The sequence below is a fragment of the Penicillium manginii genome (assembly GCF_028828005.1).
Source record: "Penicillium manginii strain IBT 31320 chromosome Unknown utg000010l:1.0-1143873.0:1.0-1144522.0, whole genome shotgun sequence".
NCBI classification, from domain to species: Eukaryota; Fungi; Ascomycota; class Eurotiomycetes; order Eurotiales; family Aspergillaceae; genus Penicillium; species Penicillium manginii.
The window spans coordinates 188,526-208,179 of NW_026643111.1; the positions used below are offsets into that span (position 1 = coordinate 188,526).

General features: G+C 48.8%; 4 protein-coding genes across 4 annotated transcripts; 2 read left to right on the forward strand and 2 right to left on the reverse strand.

The window, feature by feature from the left end:
- Positions 1 to 3,065: 3,065 nt before the first annotated feature.
- On the reverse strand, positions 3,066 to 4,046 carry N7533_012982 (uncharacterized protein; the record flags this gene model as incomplete). The annotated part of the gene is made up of 3 exons (XM_057109632.1): positions 3,066 to 3,237; positions 3,300 to 3,762; positions 3,827 to 4,046. Coding segments are annotated over 3 exons (855 nt in total), but the record flags the coding sequence as incomplete, so codon positions are not given.
- A 618-nt stretch (positions 4,047 to 4,664) lies between these two features.
- On the forward strand, positions 4,665 to 6,083 carry N7533_012983 (uncharacterized protein; the record flags this gene model as incomplete). Its single annotated transcript, XM_057109633.1, has 2 exons — positions 4,665 to 4,998; positions 5,053 to 6,083. 2 exons carry the CDS (start codon positions 4,665 to 4,667, stop codon positions 6,081 to 6,083), a joined length of 1,365 nt encoding a protein of 454 aa, XP_056953218.1.
- A 147-nt stretch (positions 6,084 to 6,230) lies between these two features.
- N7533_012984 (cytochrome P450) lies at positions 6,231 to 8,028 on the reverse strand (the record flags this gene model as incomplete). Its single annotated transcript, XM_057109634.1, has 4 exons — positions 6,231 to 6,534; positions 6,591 to 6,886; positions 6,957 to 7,889; positions 7,951 to 8,028. 4 exons carry the CDS (start codon positions 8,026 to 8,028, stop codon positions 6,231 to 6,233), a joined length of 1,611 nt encoding a protein of 536 aa, XP_056953219.1.
- Positions 8,029 to 8,544: 516 nt separating this feature from the next.
- N7533_012985 (type I polyketide synthase) lies at positions 8,545 to 16,839 on the forward strand (the record flags this gene model as incomplete). The annotated part of the gene is made up of 10 exons (XM_057109635.1): positions 8,545 to 8,878; positions 8,956 to 9,224; positions 9,299 to 9,732; positions 9,788 to 9,944; positions 10,028 to 10,839; positions 11,062 to 11,896; positions 11,952 to 14,499; positions 14,546 to 15,549; positions 15,685 to 15,825; positions 15,892 to 16,839. 10 exons carry the CDS (start codon positions 8,545 to 8,547, stop codon positions 16,837 to 16,839), a joined length of 7,482 nt encoding a protein of 2,493 aa, XP_056953220.1.
- Between the last annotated feature and the right edge of the window lie 2,815 nt (positions 16,840 to 19,654).

A 19,654-nucleotide genomic window follows, 5' to 3' on the forward strand; every position in this document is an offset into this window, starting at 1 on the left:
GTATTAGATTATTTTCTGTGTAAATCTGGTCATATTAGGGTATAAGATAGCTACCATGGCCGTCAAGAATTAATAACTGATCGTGGCCGTGTGTATGTATTAATAGGATAAATACCTTTTGTAGCCAGTGTGGACTAATCTCGTTAGTAGTCTAGCTGTTATTAGAGACATTAAATCACTAACCTTTTAGTATATTATTAAGCCAACTGGCAATAATAACTTTGCCCTTAAAGATCATATATAGCGGTAGTAAGTAGCTATTAGTGTAGATTACTTTAATAGTAGTAACCCATTTGTGATATCCTGGCTGTAAGAGTTATCCCCGACTATAGTATTCACCTCGCGTTACCACCTTCTACAAGGATACAAGGCCTATTGTAAACTCTGTCTTATCAAAGTTGTAGATATCCTCCGCTTGTATCCCGTGTTCATCAACCAAACTTTGTACGGTCACAAACCAGGGTCGTAGAGCTTTAGGATCTTTATTTAATACACTTTGGTAGTCGTATCGTACTGAGAATCGTGTTTGAAGCTCCTCACGACGTTCAACAAATTTTAATGGCCAGTTCTTGCCAATAGTAGGCGGAGGTTGGGTACTGTGTATAGCTAGTAGGATATTCGCCATCTCTCCTATAGTAGCTGGTCTAGGCACTGCTCCAAGCGTATTCATAGAGATAATCCAATTGACAAGCGAGCCCTCTTCTATTTTGGTTAATTTATAGCGATTTGGGCGCTTATCAATACGTGCGACTCGGCCGCCAGCGCGATATTACAGTGTTGAACGTGGTATTGCGTATAGAGTAGCTGCTGCACGAATAGATTTGATGCGGCCGTTTTTAGGATCATCAAGGGCTAATAGGATCTTACCCTCCTGGCTAGCTAGTTTCTACAAGGGTTCAATGCGAATTGGTGGTATAGTAGGTAGTTGTAGTTGGTTTGTTGGTAGGAAGACGCGATTTTCGATGGGGTGGCCCGGTCAAACGGGTGGCCCGGCCATGCGGGAATCACATTAGTTAACTAATGCAGTGAGGGATTTATCTATGCACCTGATATCAGGTGGCCTATCTAGTCACATGGCATAAAAGCCCTCGTTAGCAACAGTTTCAATCAACAACCTTTGCTTGCTTACTTGACTATCAGAGATTCTTTTATTGCGACCCGGTTACCCTACTTCAGCCCTTGCGTGGCCGATGCTACGTGGTGGTGGTTTGTAGGACTGCCTCTTCGACCCGTCTGCTTAGGTGGACTCGCCATCGTGCACTCCCTATTTCACTAACTAGTTATGACCCTTATAAATTGTATGATTGAGGGGAAGCTACAGCAGTTCATTAGACTCAATTTTCAACCTGAAATATACCACTAGCACTCTTCTAGACACTGTTGTTCAGCATTTAATCGATCCTGCGCCTATTTGGCCACAGAAAACCTGTTTTTAAATCTGTAACCAGACATAAATAAATAATCCTCTCGATTAGATATCCTCAATACTAACTAGCATTCTATTTCCAAAAGTTGACACTCAATTATACCTGTCAATGGATGTTAAGTTCGGCCCACCCTGCTCTCTGACAATAATGATCTGTCCGGCATTCTGCGTCCGACCATCCGGCAACTACCACGGGATTTCAAGTCGCAACAAAAGAACAGTGTGACAAAAATCAAGTCACATGCAAAGAGGCCTGTGATACATTTTTATTGTAACACAAAGTCTGGAACCCCTCACGAAGATGGTACGATTCTATGGGTCATATCGTGCGTGAGATGCTCCCAGACAAATGGAGCTTTGGTTTCCGATTTCTTGAAGTTTTTCCAAGAATCAGTCTTTACATTTCCAAGTGATATGTACAACAGATTGACTCAAAAAAACGTCTATTTCCTCTTTTCTATCTATCCTCGTCTAGTTGACAGCTGCCAGCCTGCCCCTTAGCTCAGCCCTTTACAGCAACCGTGGCTTTCCTATTTGTCATTACTCTTTTCCCTTTCTTTTTCTCTGCAAGAGATAACGGATTTGCCTAGACTTGAGCATAGCCCACACCCCAAATGCGGGGTAATTTTAAGTTTCCGTTTCACCCGAAAATTCCTAATCTTGATAACTCCGAATGAAACCTAGATGATATAGAATAGTTTCTAATAGATGATTCTGTCTTTGCGAGATCTGAGTGTTAAAACTACGAAAGATATTAATAACTTGGTCGCTCTACCGACCGGTGTATAGGTCTAGATCGGCCTGCGTCCACAGAACTTAAGACATGACAGCACCTACAAGGTCGCTCTTCGATGGTGCGCATCATGGTAGTGTGATTGGACGATGCCGCTGACTGTATATAGTTTTCGGAAGGCCTGGAGGCTTGTGTAACGTAGCACCAGGTCTCTTCCCGCAGGTTTTCCTCATCCCATCACGAATATTTTCTTAGTCAGACCTTGAAGGTTAGACTTGAGTCAGAAAATTCGGACCAAAGGGTACAGTGGCGTTGCAGTAGTTTGAAGCTCCCGGCAGAAAAAGAGATAGGTTTGCCCCACGAAAACCTCTGTTCAGCAAATGGTATGTAGTTGAATAAGGGGCTTGTGCCCAGCTTGGTGGGCGGTAGGCCTAGTTTGGCTGGCGGTATAAAAGGTGGTAGAAGAGGGAGTTTCAAACTACTGCAACGCCACTGTAGTATCTGTGGCGACACCTCTGGTTGTAGGGACGTCTGAAGGCTTGTGTAACATAGCATAAGGTCTATTTCCCAGCTTTTCTCATCACGAAAGTTTTCCTAATCCGAATCCGACTTCACATTGATAATGAGAGTAATAATTGCATAATTCCCGACTGGAAGTCATCTTATCATGTACATAGAAGTACGTAACGAGATAGCACCATAGATTCCCGCCACTGCTGCGCTCCGGAGGCTACTACTGCACGCTCAACAATGCTCATTCCCCTCTAGACGCCATTCTATGTGGTCAACACGGTAGATTGCGTTTGAGTTATGAGTTCGCTGATTTCGCAACTCGAGCTGGTTTTGTGTAGAAAGTGGCCTCGCACTACTGAAGCTGGATCGCCTGGAAGTGCTGCTTCTGATACAATCGAGGGCCAGCTGGACCAGAATCCGGTAGCAAGGCAAACATGCGGCGACTAGATAAACGCCGGGCTCGACAACACTCCATTGAAGAAAGGTGACAGATTTCCAGGTTCCGTCAGTCAAGGGGTTGTTTTCAAAGAAGGCGACACAACGGCAGATACTGGTGACTATGCCACTGATGGCATCAAGTTAGCACTTAATAATCAAGTTTGAAAAAAAAGATGCGAGGCTGATTACATGCTGCCCGTCATGAGAGTAAGGGCCAGGCCAATCTTGATATGCCTCGGGGCCTGGAGCTTCCAGACGGTCGGCAGGGGCAAGATTAACATGAAAAAATCGATAATAATATTCGGTAAGGTTCCCCAACGGTAGAATGAAGGTATATTGATACAGTTGCCGCCCGGAATAGTCTTATCCCACATATATGCTAGAGGGATACAAACAAAGCCACCAACGAAAAAGACTGCCACTGCGTACGAACAGACAATGCTAATCAAGGCGTAGCAGGCAATCCGATGCGCCTTGGACGGTCGGAAGATGCGCAGGTAAAGTGTTAATAGCATCATACGCGGCATGGCACATGCTGCCGAGTATATGATCGGCGTCGCCACGAGGATCTTGGCCCAAGACACTAGAGCCGCTGGATCCATGGCTTCCACACCATCGAGATGGTAGCCCACGCGGCCTAAGCGAATGCCCACTATGGGTTGCCGTTAATCGGGTTGTTGTCGAGCCGCTTCTGAAGAAGGCGCGTATAGACTCACCCAACGCTACGGTATTCTGACCGAGGCAGAACAGCAGGGCAGGAATAGCGAGGAGATCATCCAAGCCAAATGGCTTTTTACTAAGAGAGAGAGAAAGGAATCGGAGCGATACGGTGATGATATCGATGACGGTGAAGAGAATCACTATGTCACGTAATCGATCACCCGAGTATTGGCGTAGACGCTCAGGCGAGATGAGAAGCTCTGGACTGGCAGACATGAGAGGAGATGATTAATCGGCGAGAGCGGGCTCAGGGCAAGAGATTTCGGAATCTAAAAGTATTCATAGCGCCATCGACACCCCACGCTCGGAAAATAACTAACTACACGAGACTTTATAAACATGGCATTTCCGATTGAGATGAGTGAGCTATAACCTGACTACATAGTCTTACTGTCTTCGGTCTGTTCTTAGTCGTCCCCTTCGTCAGCACTATACTCTTCGGTAACAAACGCCTGGTGATCCGTGATGAGAGCTCGTCAAGAATCGCAGGTACCTTTCTACTGTGGAACTGTCGTACAGTTTCATCTCAGCTGCAGTGCATCCATGGTTACTCTTTTTGGTCGTCATACGGGTAGCAAGCAATGCCGAGTCCCTGGCCTTCGGGTTCATGTATCCATCACCTGGTTCGTTGGTCAACATGTCACATCAACTCGGTGGCCGCATGCACCCAGGCCTCTTGCCTCTCCCATCCACCGCTCTTTCGTCGGCCTCGCGCGTTTTCATCATTTCAATATTGACCCTCGGTTTCCACAAGCCCAGCGCTCTTCACTTACCGCAGATACTGCTTTTTCTTCCACTATCTCACCTTCTCCCGTTCGACTTGGATCCCGAATCATGTCCACCGAGCAGTTTAGCATCCTCGAGCATGTCGTTCCTGCATGTCATATCCGCGAATATGCAGGTAGTACTGTGGACCAGGAAGACACTCTGGACTTACACGTCAAGCAATATACCCCCCGCACCCCAACGGAGTCCGCTACTGCCGATGCAATCACCATCATTGCTGCCCACGGCGTGGCTTTAGCAAAGGAGCTGTATGAACCGTTATGGGACGAGCTTCTGCTGAAGAGTCGGTCGCGTGGAGTCAATATCCGGGGTATTTGGATTGCAGACTTCAGCAGTATGGGTAGGAGCGGCGTTCTCAACGAGACGAAGCTTAGCATGGATTGTGAGAGCCCCTCTCCATCAACCGTGTTCAGAAACTAACTAACCCTTCCGCTAGGCTCCTGGATGGACCACGCGCGTGACCTTCTCCTCTTGGTGAATTACTTCCGTAGCCAGATGGTCCGTCCACTCGTCGGCATCGGGCACAGTTTCGGTGGCACGATCATGTACATGCTTCCCCTTGCCCCTCGCTTCGTATATTCACTAAGACCGTCCAGCGCTAACCTGGCCTACATCCACCCTCGCCTTTTCACCACCGTTATTCTCCTCGACCCCGTCATCCAACTCACCCCGCCCACCATGGGCTTCGGCACCGACCCTCCCGGCGCAATCAACTACACCCTCTGGCGGGATGACATCTGGCCCACCCGCACTGCAGCCTACAACGCCCATCGCAAACTACTCAAGAACTGGGACCCTCGCTGCGTCCACCTCATGCTCCAGTACGGCTTTCGCGAGCTCCCCACTCTACTCCACCCGACTCGTCCGCCATCGACAAGCATCACCGATTCAGATATTAAGCAACAGGATACTGACACTGATGACACTCCGGTCACGCTCACAACGACAAAGCAACACGACCTCCTCGGCCAAATACGGGAGAATTTCTCGTCCCGAGACCCAGACGACCGAGTCTCCATTAACCGCGCTACCCATGCCGATATGGACCCATTAGCGGCATTTATCCCCCTGTATCGTCCTGAGCCCCGGAGCACCTTCTACCGGCTTCCCAGCCTTCGCCCGTCTTGTCTTTGGGTGTTGGGCGGTGGGACATTTCTAAGGCTCGATGAGATCCGTGAAGGCATCAAGGTTTGCGGTGCCGGTGTTGGAGGTAGTGGTGGAGTGGGTGAGGGATGTGTGAAAGAGATTCTGTTGCCCAAGGCCGGGCATTTATTTCCGTTCGAGAATGTCAGTGGGGCGGCGGAAGCGTGTGCCACTTGGCTGGAGGATAGAATTGGAGCATGGAGGGTTATGGAGAGGGAATGGCAAGAGAAGAGACAGGCGATGGAAAAGAAAGGTCATCTGGTTCTATCAGAAGAGTGGTACAAGCACGTGAGGCCAATTTCTGGGGGAAAAAACAAGCTTTAGAGCAAGTCAATGAAAGACTGGTGTGACTTTTACCCCCCAAAAAGAATATTGCTTTAAATGCCATATCGGTCATGTTTTCCAGCCAAGTCGAGGTACCAGCTATGGGCAGCCACAGAACTAAGTTGCTTGAAAATCTACATCATCAGCTCATCCCCTTACCACCTCTCGAAACTGTAGCACAGGCCCCTTCTTTCCAACAATAAAATTATCCCTCATCTTGTACTCCCTGTCCCGACCCACTCCCAACCCCTCCGTCCCCGGCGCCAACCGCAAATCATACATCCACAGCACCCGCGCAATGCTAATCTCCAGCTCGACGATCGCCAAACTCCTCCCAATGCACGCTCTGGGGCCGAGACTAAACGGCACAAACGCCTTACGCTGGTGAGTCATAACCTCCGCACTCACCCCCCCCCCCGTTCTCACGTAGTAACCACCGACTCGGATCGTACTGGAACGGCCGCGCAAAGTACTCCTCGTCATGGTGGAGCGCGTACGTGGGCACACCGAGCACCGTGCCCGCTGGGAAGAAATGGTCCTCGTCGAGGTAGAGTCCCCCGGGAAGAACTTCGCGGGGCAGGTCCATTGGGATCGGGGGGGCAGAGACGCATGCTTTCTTCGATGCAAGCACGCAGGTAGCTGTGGGCGGAGAGTGTGAAACTAGGGACGATGGATTCAAGGGTTGTAAAGGTGCTGCGGATTTCGGTGGTCAGGCGGCTTAAGATTGAGGGGTGGTGTGAGAGGAAGTAGAAGGTGGCTGTAAGGGCTGTATTGGCTGTGTCGGAGCCTGATGTTGACTTAGTCTATATGCTGTTTCTATTTGTGAAGGGGCGGAGGAGCAATCAATGCGAGCCAAGGGGAGAAAGATAGGACAAAAGAAATGTAAGAAGCGCAATAGATGTAGGAAGCGCAGGGACAAGACGCACCGGCTCCCAGAAGCAGAGTCACCTCTGAGATTAACTCTTGTTGCGAATATCCCTCTCCAGTATCTGGGTCGCGAGCCTTCTGTAAATAGTAAACGATATCATGTCGGTTGTTCGGATTCGACCCTAGCCGAGTGGCCAGCTGCTGCTGCGAGAAGGCAATCTGACGCTTGCGATTGGCAGCTGTCCCCATGCGCATGTATTTGTCGATCCCAAGGCGACGCAGAATGGGCATCTGGCCACAGATGTTGAGTATGCGAACGTTCAGCGCCATCAGCGGGAAGAAGAAGTGGTTCGCAGTGCTGAGAGAAGTGTTGTATGTGCTTCCAAAGCAGATCTCGCCCAGCGCATCGAATATGACACATGCGCTCCAGTGCACCATATCTTTGGGGATGGACCAAGCCTCCTCGTGGCCACTGCTCACCCCATTACTTTGAGTCTCCCGGTTACGCATGGCCTGCGGATGCCGGTCGCCGAGGGCAAGACACCAATCGCGAATGGCTGATATGATAAGTGGCTCCATGCCTCGAAGTGCCTGACTGGAAAATGCTTGAGACATCACCCGTCGCTTGCGGGCGTGGACTTTGCGGTCGATCGCATTAAAGATAGACACATCGTAGAAACCTTGGTACCACTGGCTTTTCTGCACGTTTGCTTGGAAGCCATAGATAGGTTCGAGGGCTTGTACATCCAGGATCGAGACCCGGTCCGGTCCAATTCGCACTATACGCCCGTGTCGCCGATGTAGTCGATATAGATCTTCATGACGATCACCACGTATGGCATGAACGACCGAGTAGAGGTTTGTGAGCTTAGCCCAGAATGGACCTGGATAGCGTGCCAAAGGGTGGAGCCAAATTTGGTAGAAGATGTAGCTGGAAAGCTGAGGAAGTCAGAGGGGACTATTGCAAATTTCCACCCAGCAATGAGTCTGGGCCACATACAGCAGCGAGGAGAGATGAAACTATAAGTTGTCCCGAAAGGATTGTGTGTAGGAAAACAGGAGAAATATCGGTCGACATTGCAGGGAGAATTCAAGACCACGCAATTGTGATTGAAACCAACAAAATTGGGCCGTATTAAACAGACAAAGGAATGTTTTTTTTTTATCTGCCGAAGTAATAATGGTTATATCTAGATCAAGAAGAACGTGTTACTGTACTGTGTAACTCTGACAAGAATTTACCGCCGAGGTATATTTCCTTACAAGCGGGGTAAAGCTTCTCCAGATGCAACAAGCTGTGTATGGAAGTTTCACTGCAGTCCGGGATTAAATGAGGCCTGCTTCCAATCAAATACCTGATCTATATCAAAAACTCTGATAATTGCCGCAGGATGGTCATCCCGCCCCTGTTATTGCTGGGCACAGATAGGAAGTATGATGGCATCAATGGCTAGAACTTGGAGGCCTTACAGGAAGATCGATGGTATTTATGATGTCGTTTTCATTGGGCAGTAGGATATAAAGTAAAAGGTATAATTCAATCCACAATGCAATTGAACGATCTTTTGCAATTTTTTTCTGTTTTCAGCAAACTATGGACTCCCAATATCTCTTCCATGACGCCAATCTGCTCGAGCCCATCGCTATCGTGGGCCTATCCCTCCAATTTCCGGGCGGTGTCAGCAGGATAGACAGCCTTTGGGAGATGATCCAACAGGCTCGCTGTGTCTCCAAAGAGTTCCCCGCTGACCGTATTAATGCCAATGGCGCTTACTGGCCTCAGGCTCCAATCAGAGGAGGTCATTTCATCACAGACGACATAACCGCCTTCGATGCTCCTTTCTTCTCCTTGTCGGAGGTCGAAGCTGCCTCCATCGACCCACAGCAGAGGCTGTTGCTGGAGATGAGCTATATTGCGTTTGAAAACGGTATCCTTGTCTTTCTCATTCTTCTTTGATTTACCCACATCGTTCGTGTCGGGGCGGGCACAGGCTAACGCCTCCAGCCGGCATTCCCATCTCTCATGTCGAACATTCCAACACTTCCGTCTATATTGGATGCTTCACAGACGATTACAGAACCCTTTACAAAAAAGACCTACGCGAGAGCGCCCCCTACGCAGCTACTGGTATCACCACTACCCTCAACGCCAACCGCATTAGCTGGTTCTATAACCTCACCGGCCCCAGCATCAATATAGACACGGCCTGCTCAAGTAGCCTGGTGGCGCTGCACCTCGCCTGTCAAGGATTGCAGAGTGGCGAGGCACAAATGGTAAGAGAAAATCTATGTCATAAGTTTATTCCACGGTCTATGGAGATAATGCTAACTAAGAGACGGGCGGAAAGAGTCTGGTCGGCGGCGCCAATCTCCTTCTGGCCCCTGATTTATTCCACATCTTGTCTGATATGAATATGCTCTCGCCAGAGAGCCGATGCCACAGCTTTGACGCGCGCGCGAATGGCTACGGCCGTGGCGAGGGAATTGCAGTATTAGTGCTCAAGCGCCTGGACCGTGCCATCCATGATGGAGACACCATCCGAGCTCTCATCCGGTCGACTGCCTGCAACCAGAATGGGCACACACCTTCTATCACTCAACCCAGCCCCTCTGCCCAGGCTTCGCTGGTTGATAAGTGTTATGCTCAAGCTGGCCTGGACAAACGGCGCACGGCGTATGTAGAGGCTCATGGTACCGGCACGCCTGTGGGAGACCCCGCTGAGGCTGAGGCGCTGGGGCGAAGTTTCAGGGACTCCCGGCTACCGGGGGAGAAGCTCTATGTGTAATTTCTGACAAATTTCTACTTTGATTTGAGTCAGACAGCTAACCTCCTGCAGTGGCTCGCTCAAAGCCAATATTGGGCATTTGGAGGGAGCTAGCGGGATTGCGAGTGTCATTAAGGCGATTGCGGTATTGGAGAGTGGGGTTATTCCTCCGATTGCTGGACTCCATGTTTTGAATCCGATGATTGACGAGGACAAACTGGGATTACAGGTGAACTAGCCCAATCGTCCCCCTTCTTTCCCCGTCGTTCTCTTTAAATTAATGAGAGGAAATTGAAGACTAATGAAAACTAGTTTCCGCGACACGCCGAACGGTGGCCAAAGGAGGGCTTACGCCGCATTTCTGTCAACTCCTTCGGCTTCGGCGGGTCAAATGCCCATGCCATCCTGGACGACGCTTATCACTTTCTCCGGGAACATGAGGTAGACGGGATCGCGCACTCGCCACATAGGCAAACGACAGGAAAGCAAGTGACTCTCTTAGATGGCCTTTTGCCGGTTCTTGTCATGAAAAACAAAGAAAACATAAGCGAGCACAGCGGAGTGGGCCTTAAATGTATGTTACTCCCCCTATCGTCAAGAGACGAGGCTGGTGTTCATCGAGTCATCGAAGCCTATGGTGAGTATTTTGCGAGCCTCGCACCTGAAAGCACCACGCCGGACTTCCTCGACGCATTATCATATACTCTCATTGAACGTCGTAGCTGGCTGTCGTGGCGAACATTTGCAGTGGTCACCCAAAGCGCACAACTAGAGAACTTTGCCTCGCTGATGCCCCCACCTCGCCAGTCCCTAGCTAATCCAGAAATCGTATTCGTGTTCACGGGGCAAGGTGCCCAGTGGCCGCAGATGGGCAAGGAGCTGCAGCATTATGCAGTTTTTCGCTGCCATCTCGAAGAGTCAGAGAGCTACCTGCGGTCCATTGGCTGCGAGTGGCTGCTCGTCGAGGAGCTTCTGAGACCAGATACAACGAGCCGCATTCATGAGCCGCAGATCAGTCAAGTACTCTGCGCAGTGGTCCAAATGGCGCTAGTCGACCTGCTCACCCATTTCAAGATCCGGCCCAGTATCGTGATTGGCCACTCATCTGGAGAAATTGCAGCTGCGTGAGATCCCTCTTCTTTGTCCCCTTGCGCACAAAAAAGAATCCCAGCCATATAGCTAAACAATCCGTGAGACAGATATTGCTGCGGAGCAATTTCCGCTCGTAGTGCTTGGAGAATAGCCTACTTCCGAGGGACCCATGTATCAACTTTGAAGGGAACCGGCGGCATGCTGGCAGTTGGACTGGGCCCAAGCCAAGCCGCAACCTATTTGACCAGCTCTAGCACGGGCCAGCAGACTCTCAGCATTGCCTGTTACAACAGTCCGTCCAGCGTCACTATTTCCGGCAACGTGACAGAAATAGAAACCATGAAAAAAGAACTAGACCGCAAAGAAATCTTCGCCCGTAAGCTACAGACGGGCGTTGCCTATCATTCAGCGCAGATGGAACATATTTCTGACGCCTACGCTGGTTCTATTGACACAATTGAGCCAGGGGTAACTGCGCTCACAGGGCCAAGTATGATATCGACCCTGTTAAGCAGCCCTGTTTCTCCAGAGACTTTGCAACAGGCAGCCTATTGGGTAAACAACCTACTATCGCCGGTGCGCTTCGCGCAGGCCTTCCAAAGACTCTGTATTGGCGGAGTGCAGAAGAGCATTGATGGAATCCATTTTCCCGTCAGGAATATTGACATTTGTCTCGAGATTGGTCCTCATCATGCCCTCCGCGGACCAATCCGAGACATTCTAGTCGCACAGGAGAAAAATATGACTTACTTATCCACATTGCAGCGGGGATACTCTGGAATAAATAGTCTGCTGCAAGCCACCGGTGAACTCTGGTGTCTGGGACAGTCTCCAGACATGATGCTGGTGAACAATGAGGGCATGGAGGCAAAAAAAAACAATATGGTCTCATTGACTAATTTGCCAGCGTACCCGTGGAACCATACACACAGCTACTTCCACGAAAGTACGGTCAGCAAGAACCACCGTCTACGTTCAGGGCCTCGGTCCCCTCTCCTAGGTGAATCAGCCGCAGACTGGAACTGTCTCGAGGCGCGTTGGAGGAACATCATCAAGATCTCGGAGCATCTGTGGGTCGAGGACCATCGAGTAAGCCTTTGGCTATGATAGTTTATCAGAGTAATATGTAGCTAAACTATGACAGATAAACGGCGCTATTATTTTTCCAGCCGCGGGGATGGTGGCTATGGCGGTTGAGGCCATCAAGCAGGTCTCCCAGGCGACGCGGCCAATCATAGCCTACGAGCTACGCAACATCAATCTGAGCGCAGCCTTGATCATTCCAGACCAGGAGTCCGGCATCCAAACTCAATTCTTCCTTCGGCGGACCCAAAGCAATTGGTCTGGCTTCCGCCTTTGTGCGCTTGTAAAAGGAGGATGGGAGGAAATCTGCCATGGAAAGATCCGGATCTACTATGAATCTCCGGCCGATGACTCTGGTGTTGGGGCAGCGAAAGCAACACAGAATCATCTTCAGGATATTCATAAGATATACACCAGCATGCACTATGACGAGGGAGCAAATGTGAACCTGCCCATCTTCTATAAGGAGCTGCGAGAATACGGACTTGAGTTCGGACCCGCATTTCAAACACTCCAGACGGCACGAGTGATAGGCAACAAATCAGCTGCCCAAATTAAGGTGTACAATGGTGCCCCTGACGAGTGGGACTATGTCGTTCATCCATGTACGCTGGATGCTCTCTTTCACATGCCTATGCTTTCCCTCGTCTGTGATAACGCGCACCGAAAGTCTACGGCTATTCCGTCAAAGGTTCACCGCGTGTGGCTGGCGGCGAAGGGGTGGAAACCTCCCAGCACGAAAGAGGCTATCCATGCAACCTCAATAGTAGTATCTAAAGCTCGTCGCGAGGCTGAAGTTCAGTCAAGTGCTCTAACTTCGGATGGGTCTATGCTACTAGCAGAGCTGGAGGGTATCCGCTTGACTGTGATCAATGATATGTCGACAACCAAAAACCAGGAAGAGTCGATCCAAAATACCCATGCATGGAAACTTTTATGGCTACCAGATATCGACTTAATGAGCAAGCCGGAGATAAATCAGTGGTGCACTCCTGTATTACAACATAATGACGACGAGCCTTTTCAGTTCTACGAGAAATTGACCCTTTTGCACTACCACTATCTCAACCAGGTCGTTCGAGCAGCTTCATATCATGACCCCGCTGCATATTCAAAAGCGCCGCATCTTCGGCAATATCTACACTGGGCGATGGAGCAGATTCAGAAAATGGGATCCAGTGACAATTTTCACTTACGCTCTTCGCTCGAGGACTGCAGCACTAAGCCAAATCATATGGATCAGCTCGAAGACTGGCTGGCGAATACTAGTCCCCAGGGGAAAGCACATGTGGTTGTCGCGCGCCACTTGCAGCGGATCTTCCATTCCGACATTGATCCTCTGGAACTTTTGTTCGCTTCACCTCTTCTTGTGAATATGTACGCCGAGTTTGGCCGCCAAAAAAACATGGTCGCGTTGTCACGGTACCTGCAGCTATATTCCCACAAACACCCCGATGCCGCCTATATCGAAATTGGCACCGGAACTGGCGGCTCAACCACACCGATCCTGCAGTCGCTCGCGGGTGACGATGACAACCAAGCCTCCATGACAGATGTCTCATACAGTAGTTTCACAGCCACCGATATTTCAGAGACGTTTCTCAAGGCCGCTCGGACACAGCTCGCACGATTTCCCAATATATACTTCAAAACCCTAGACATTGAGCGACCAGTGGTGGATCAAGGGTACACATCAACTTCATACGATGTCGTCGTCGCGGCTAATGTCCTGCATGTCGCTAGTGATCTTCTTAACGTGCTGCATAATGTTCAACGTTTGTTGCGGCCAGGGGGAAAGTTGGTTCTGATAGAGATTGTTAAGCCGGATATTGGCCGAAGCGGATTCATCATGGGCTTGCTTCCTGGCTGGTGGCGCAGCAGCGAGTCATACCGAACGCAAGGGCCATGCATACAAACTAAAACCTGGCACTCACTGTTACAGGCTGCAGGCTTTACAGGTGTTGATCATGAGTTTCCGGATTTTGATGGTAATGGCTGTCATGAAATCAGCGTGCTAGTTAGTACCAAAACCACCCCATCAGCACCAAGGGCAAGCGTGGGTTTCCCACCGGTCAATATTTTCTCGTGGTCAACTCCCCAGGAGGCGCAGTCCCATTATACAAGCACCTTAAACCACCAACTCCTGCAAATGGGCTTAAGAAGTAAGGTCATCAATATCGCCAATACCAAACTCTCCGATACCGACGCGAATGCGCTCGCTATCATTGCAGTTGATCTCGAAAAGACAAAATCATATCTTGACTTTCCAGACAGCGACAGCTTCAGAAACATCCAGCGCGTTTTGCGAAACGCCAAAAACATAGTGTGGTTGACTCGAAACACAGGTGACGGCTCTTCCACCCCTCAATATGGCCTGGTGAATGGGCTTGGGCGGGTTTGCAACACCGAGCTCGAAGGGGTCAAGTTCGTGCTAGTAGGCATGGAGCTTAGGAATTGTGATTTCGCACACCATAGCCATCTATTGGCGCATGTTATTCAGCAGATGCTCACCGACGCGTCCTGCTCATTTGAAACGGAATTTGAGGAGCGAGAGGGACTCCTCTACATCTGTCGGCTTCGTGAAGATCTTGCTGCGCAGGAGAGAATCGGTCAGAGACTCTCCCCCGAAGTTAGCACGTAATTTGGCTTGGCGAGATGCGCCTCCTTTGAAGCTAACAACGAAAACACCGGGTATTCTGGAAAGCTTATGCTTCACTGAAGACTATATGCACTCGACACCCTTGGCAGAAGATGAGGTTGAGATTGAAGTCCGGGCTATCGGGCTCAACTTCAAAGACTGTCTCATTGCTCTCGGCCGCGTTCCCTCAGATACCTTGGGTAGTGAATGCGCTGGTGTTGTGATCCGTGTTGGGACGGCCTTCCAAGACAAATTCCGGGTTGGAGATCGGGTTTGCATGTCCACAACTGAGACCTTCAAGACTTATGCCCGGAGCAAGGTGCAGACCGTCTATCGACTCCTTTCGAGTGTCAGTTTCACGGAGGCGGCGGCAATTCCGACACAATTTGGAACAGCTTGGATGAGTATAGTGAATATTTCTCGCCTTCAAAAGGGCGAAACTATCTTGATCCATGCGGGAGCCGGAGGTATTGGCCAAGCTTCTATTCAGATCAGCCAATATGTTGGTGCAGAAGTTTTTGTGACAGTGAGCTCACAGAACAAAAAGCAAACCCTCATGACCGAATACCAGATTCCAGATGACCACGTCTTTTACAGTCGTGATACTTCCTTCGCTATGGGCATAAAACATGCTACCAACGGCCGTGGCGTTGATGTGGTGCTAAACTCATTAGCCGGAGACAGTCTCCTGGCATCCTGGGAGAGTCTAGCACCTTTCGGTCGATTTGTTGAGATTGGTAAAAAAGACATCTTGGAAAACGCGAGTTTACCCATGTTGCCATTTCATAAGAGTGTCACATTTTCAGCTTTTGATGGATCCGTTTGGTTGGCTGAAAGGCGCGATGAAGCCGAGCGTGTCATCGCAACAATTATGGATCTATTCGAGAAGAATATTTTCCACTGCGCTCGCCCGCTTAACCTGTATCCCATTTCTCACATACAGAAGGCTTTCTCAGAAATCGCCAATGGAAAAAATAGCGGAAAGATTGTCCTCGATGTGAGATCAGAGGCAATTGTGCCAGTAAGTTTTTCGATCTTTGTCCAACCTCTACATTTTTGCAGGACATAAAAATGAATGGAGAGCAGCCCTAAAATTTATAGACTACCTTACTTCGTACTGAAACGTATTCTTTCGATACTCAAGCTACGTACATAGTCGCCGGCGGACTTGGCGGCATTGGGCGGTGCATCGCGCGCTGGATGGTGGAACGAGGGGCCCGTAACCTCATCCTACTCTCTCGTTCCGGACCAAGCACGCCTGAAGCTTGCAGCCTACTTGAGTCTCTTCGAGCCGTTGGTATCAGGATCGAAGTTCCAGCCTGCGACATCTCTGACGTAGACGCCCTCCGGCTTACCCTAACAGAATGCAAGAAATACCTCCCCCCCCATCCGAGGATGCATCCAGGCAGCCATGGTTCTACAAGACACACTGCTGACCAAAATGACCCATTCGCAATGGACAGAAGCCTTGAAGCCCAAAGCCACTGGCTCCTGGAACTTACACCTCCACCTTCCCGCAGACCTAGACTTCTTTATCCTCCTCTCCTCAGTCTCGGGAATTGTGGGCCAACGCGGGCAATCCAACTACGCTGCCGGGAACACCTTTCAAGACAGTCTTGCACGATACCGCATTCACCATGGCCAGACAGCTACGGCGATCGACCTGGGTGCAATGGTCGATGATGGCTTTATTGCTGAGAACCCGGGTGTACGCGACCGACTTCTTGCGTCCGGCACCATGTTTCCCATTACAAGAGACAAGTTTCTCGCTATCTTAGACTACTATTGTGATCCTGCGGTGGCTCGCCGCCTGACTGTTGAGACGGCGCAGGTCATCTTTGGGATCAAAACGCCTGCGGCGATGCATGCGAGCGAGCTGGGTGACGAACCGGAGTGGCTGAGCAGACCGGTATTCCGCTTCTTGCAACGAGCTTCGCCGAATATTACCGAGCGAGACAACGAACAATCACGCAGCAGCGAGAGTTGGAGAAGCAGAGAAGAGAGTTTTAGAGCGGAGTTCTTGGTTTCGGGGTCGCTTGAGGGGGCTGGTGACGTCGTTGCCAGGGCACTTGTTGCGAAAGTGGCGAGGAGTCTATCTGGAGTTTTGGAGGAAGATATGAATATGGACAGGCCAATTCTTGGTTTAGGAGTAGATTCGTTGCTGGCAGTCGAGATTCGGAGTTGGATTTCGAAGATCTTTCAGGCGGATGTATCGACCTTTGAGGTCCTTGGAGGGGCTAGCTTTGTGGCAGTTGGGAGGATGGCTGCGGGTAGAAGTTCCCTGGAGGCAAGCAGGAAGCTCAGTGTTTAGTTAAGTTCATTAACTCCAATACTCCAATATGAAGATTGTATCAGGAGGCGTAACGATTACTATTACAGACCTATAGAGCATTGTATCAATCTGAGATGTTATCTGAGTCCTAAAACGGAGGGGGGGGCGCTCTAGGCAGCACGATCGTGACGTGTGGGTCGAATGGGACGGGGATATGGCCTGAGAAGCACCACCACCAACATACAAATATGTAGGTTTAGGCACACGAGGACACGTAGTGAGTACGATATTATGTCAACCTGAGAAGAGGTAAATTACCACTATCTCAGGATCAGCGCGTTATCAGCCCCGCCCACATTGCCATAGTATATGTATGGTAAATCGGGCTATATCGGAGAGAGTTTTCTCATAGCATGCAGGACGTTTCAGATATATCACTACGATCACAAATTCCAACAAGATCGTAGGATAAACACTCATTTTAGACAAGAATCAATCAATCAATTGGGACCCTCGATAGGCCATCAGCAGTACGAGCCAATATAGATGTCACCAGATTCGACACAATATCCTTTTTTTTTGTATAGTAATCGGGGTGTTCTTGGCGAAGCAGCCCTGTAACACTTCGGCACGACCCACGGGTACCCATGGGTACCCATACCCAACCCATCGATGGGTTAGGTTTTGGGTCCAAATTGTTGGTTTATTAAGTGATGCTTCAATGGTAATGTTATTGAGGGGAGTTGATTGTGCGTTGTATTGCATGTCTAAGATATAAGTGAAGTGAGAGGTAGGTAAATGTATGCACGTAATCCCAGCCTCACTATCATCTCAGCAACCGGATATTTCAACACAAATCTCCGACCCATATTGGGTGTAAACGGGGCAAACTACGAAAAATCTCGTGATTGCATAATTAATGCAGATTTAGCTGTAATTTTAGGTAATCTAGTTATATGTAAAAGAACCTAGATGATGATGATAATTGATTCAAATTAATTCTATTATTCAAATTCTAGTACTGCTCAAAATTATTGTCCTCTCTATGTTTACGCTTCCTTGTACTGTAGACATACGTAGCTGAGTCCCATTCTCTGGTACATGTAACTCTGCTCTTATTTGTATTGCTTTACAGGACATTCTTCCTGTGGAACTTTGAGTCCGACTTTTCCGGTCAAAAGATTTATTGGGCTTTGTGTATTTCAGCTGCGATATTATCTACCATCCTGGTAGGCCTTTTCTGGAGCAACAGCCTGCCACTATGGAGTCAAATTCTTCTTGGGGTCACTTCGACACTCCAATCACTACAGGAAGTAGGTTTCAACTTGCAGAATGAGCCGATTATCTAGCTGATCTCTGCCCCGTTCTTCCGTGTCATATGTCAGCAGCACAATAACCCACTTGTGCCGCAGCATGTAGAACATCTATCTCTTGTCGATTTCTTTATTTCTACCATGTTGAAGATAATAGTTACGTTTTTCGGAATATTTCTGCAAGATAGTACTCATTACGTAGTCCTTTTCCTTAATTTCTCTGATTGCTTTGGCATCACAGCGTGGTATTGGTGGTTAGGAGGATTTAAAATACAGACAAAGGCAACTCTGCGCGGAATTATTGCTTATTTTGCCTGTTTGTCTATACTGTTGCTTGCCGTTGCTATTCTAGGCACAGTTTCAGGATTCTGGATTATAGCAATTGAGGTAATATCTTCATATTTGAGCTTCTAGTTCAAATAGGCTAACATATTCCAGATCCAGTTGATATTCAGCTCGACATGCGCAATTTCCTTACAGTTTATCCCTTCGTAGATACGAACAGGTATTACTTTCCGTGGTCCGACGTAATTAAACTGATACAGGATGGATCGAAAACTGTTTCACCACTTTGCCTTTATAGAGTTGTTCTCAAACCCTAGTCCGAAACACACTAATATATTTCCGATTCAATTCAATTCAAGTCAATTCAAGATTCAATTATCCTAATTCAGCCATACTTTCGAACGTATAGCTATGTAGGCGTTCCCTCCATTGGGAATCAGAACCATCCTAACGCCACGCCCGTAGTAATCAAAGACAAAGGAGATACGACGTATTGCTATATTAAAAGAAGTATTAATCCCCATAGAAACGGTAATGAGACGCCCTCAATGAATGTAATCGGCTACTGCCAGCTCACGCAGCGCTATGCGGCCACGTCCACCTCCGTATTCTTAATATTTGGTAATTTACCATAGTTAAAGCTATATAATTAGAACACTATCAAATACAACTAGTGATATTTAATATCTTGCATATAATTTGTGCAAATTTGGGGGCTAAATAGGCCAAATAGGCCAGCCCATAGGCCGCCAAGAAAACCCATGGGCCGGCCCATGTACGGGTCTAAGCATGGGTCACGTTAGTTTTTGACCCACACTTGGCTCTATGCCCGCCATGTCTACGACTTCAAGTTGTATAAGTATGAAGACGACTCAGAAACTAAATCAACTATTCCAGAGACTTCCCCACCAAGCTCTGCCGGCGCCAAAATTATCAGCAGCGACGATGATGATGATGGAGGAGACGAAGAAGAGAAGCGAAAATCTATCCCTAGCAGGAGGCTGAATAGTTACGGTAATATCCAGGACATTTTACACGACTGTGTCCAAGACCAGGACTGCCAGGCTCAAGGTATTCTCCCTTGAATCGAAAATTTATACCGAGAATCTCGTGGGTTTGAGTTAGGTAGATTCAATTCGTCCCTAATTTCAAGTGTGCTCAAGAAATAATCCGCGAAATGGCCATCTCTTCCCGAGGGCTACATTTGTGATGTCATATCCATGGTTCACAATTTCAAGACCAAGAAATTGAACGTA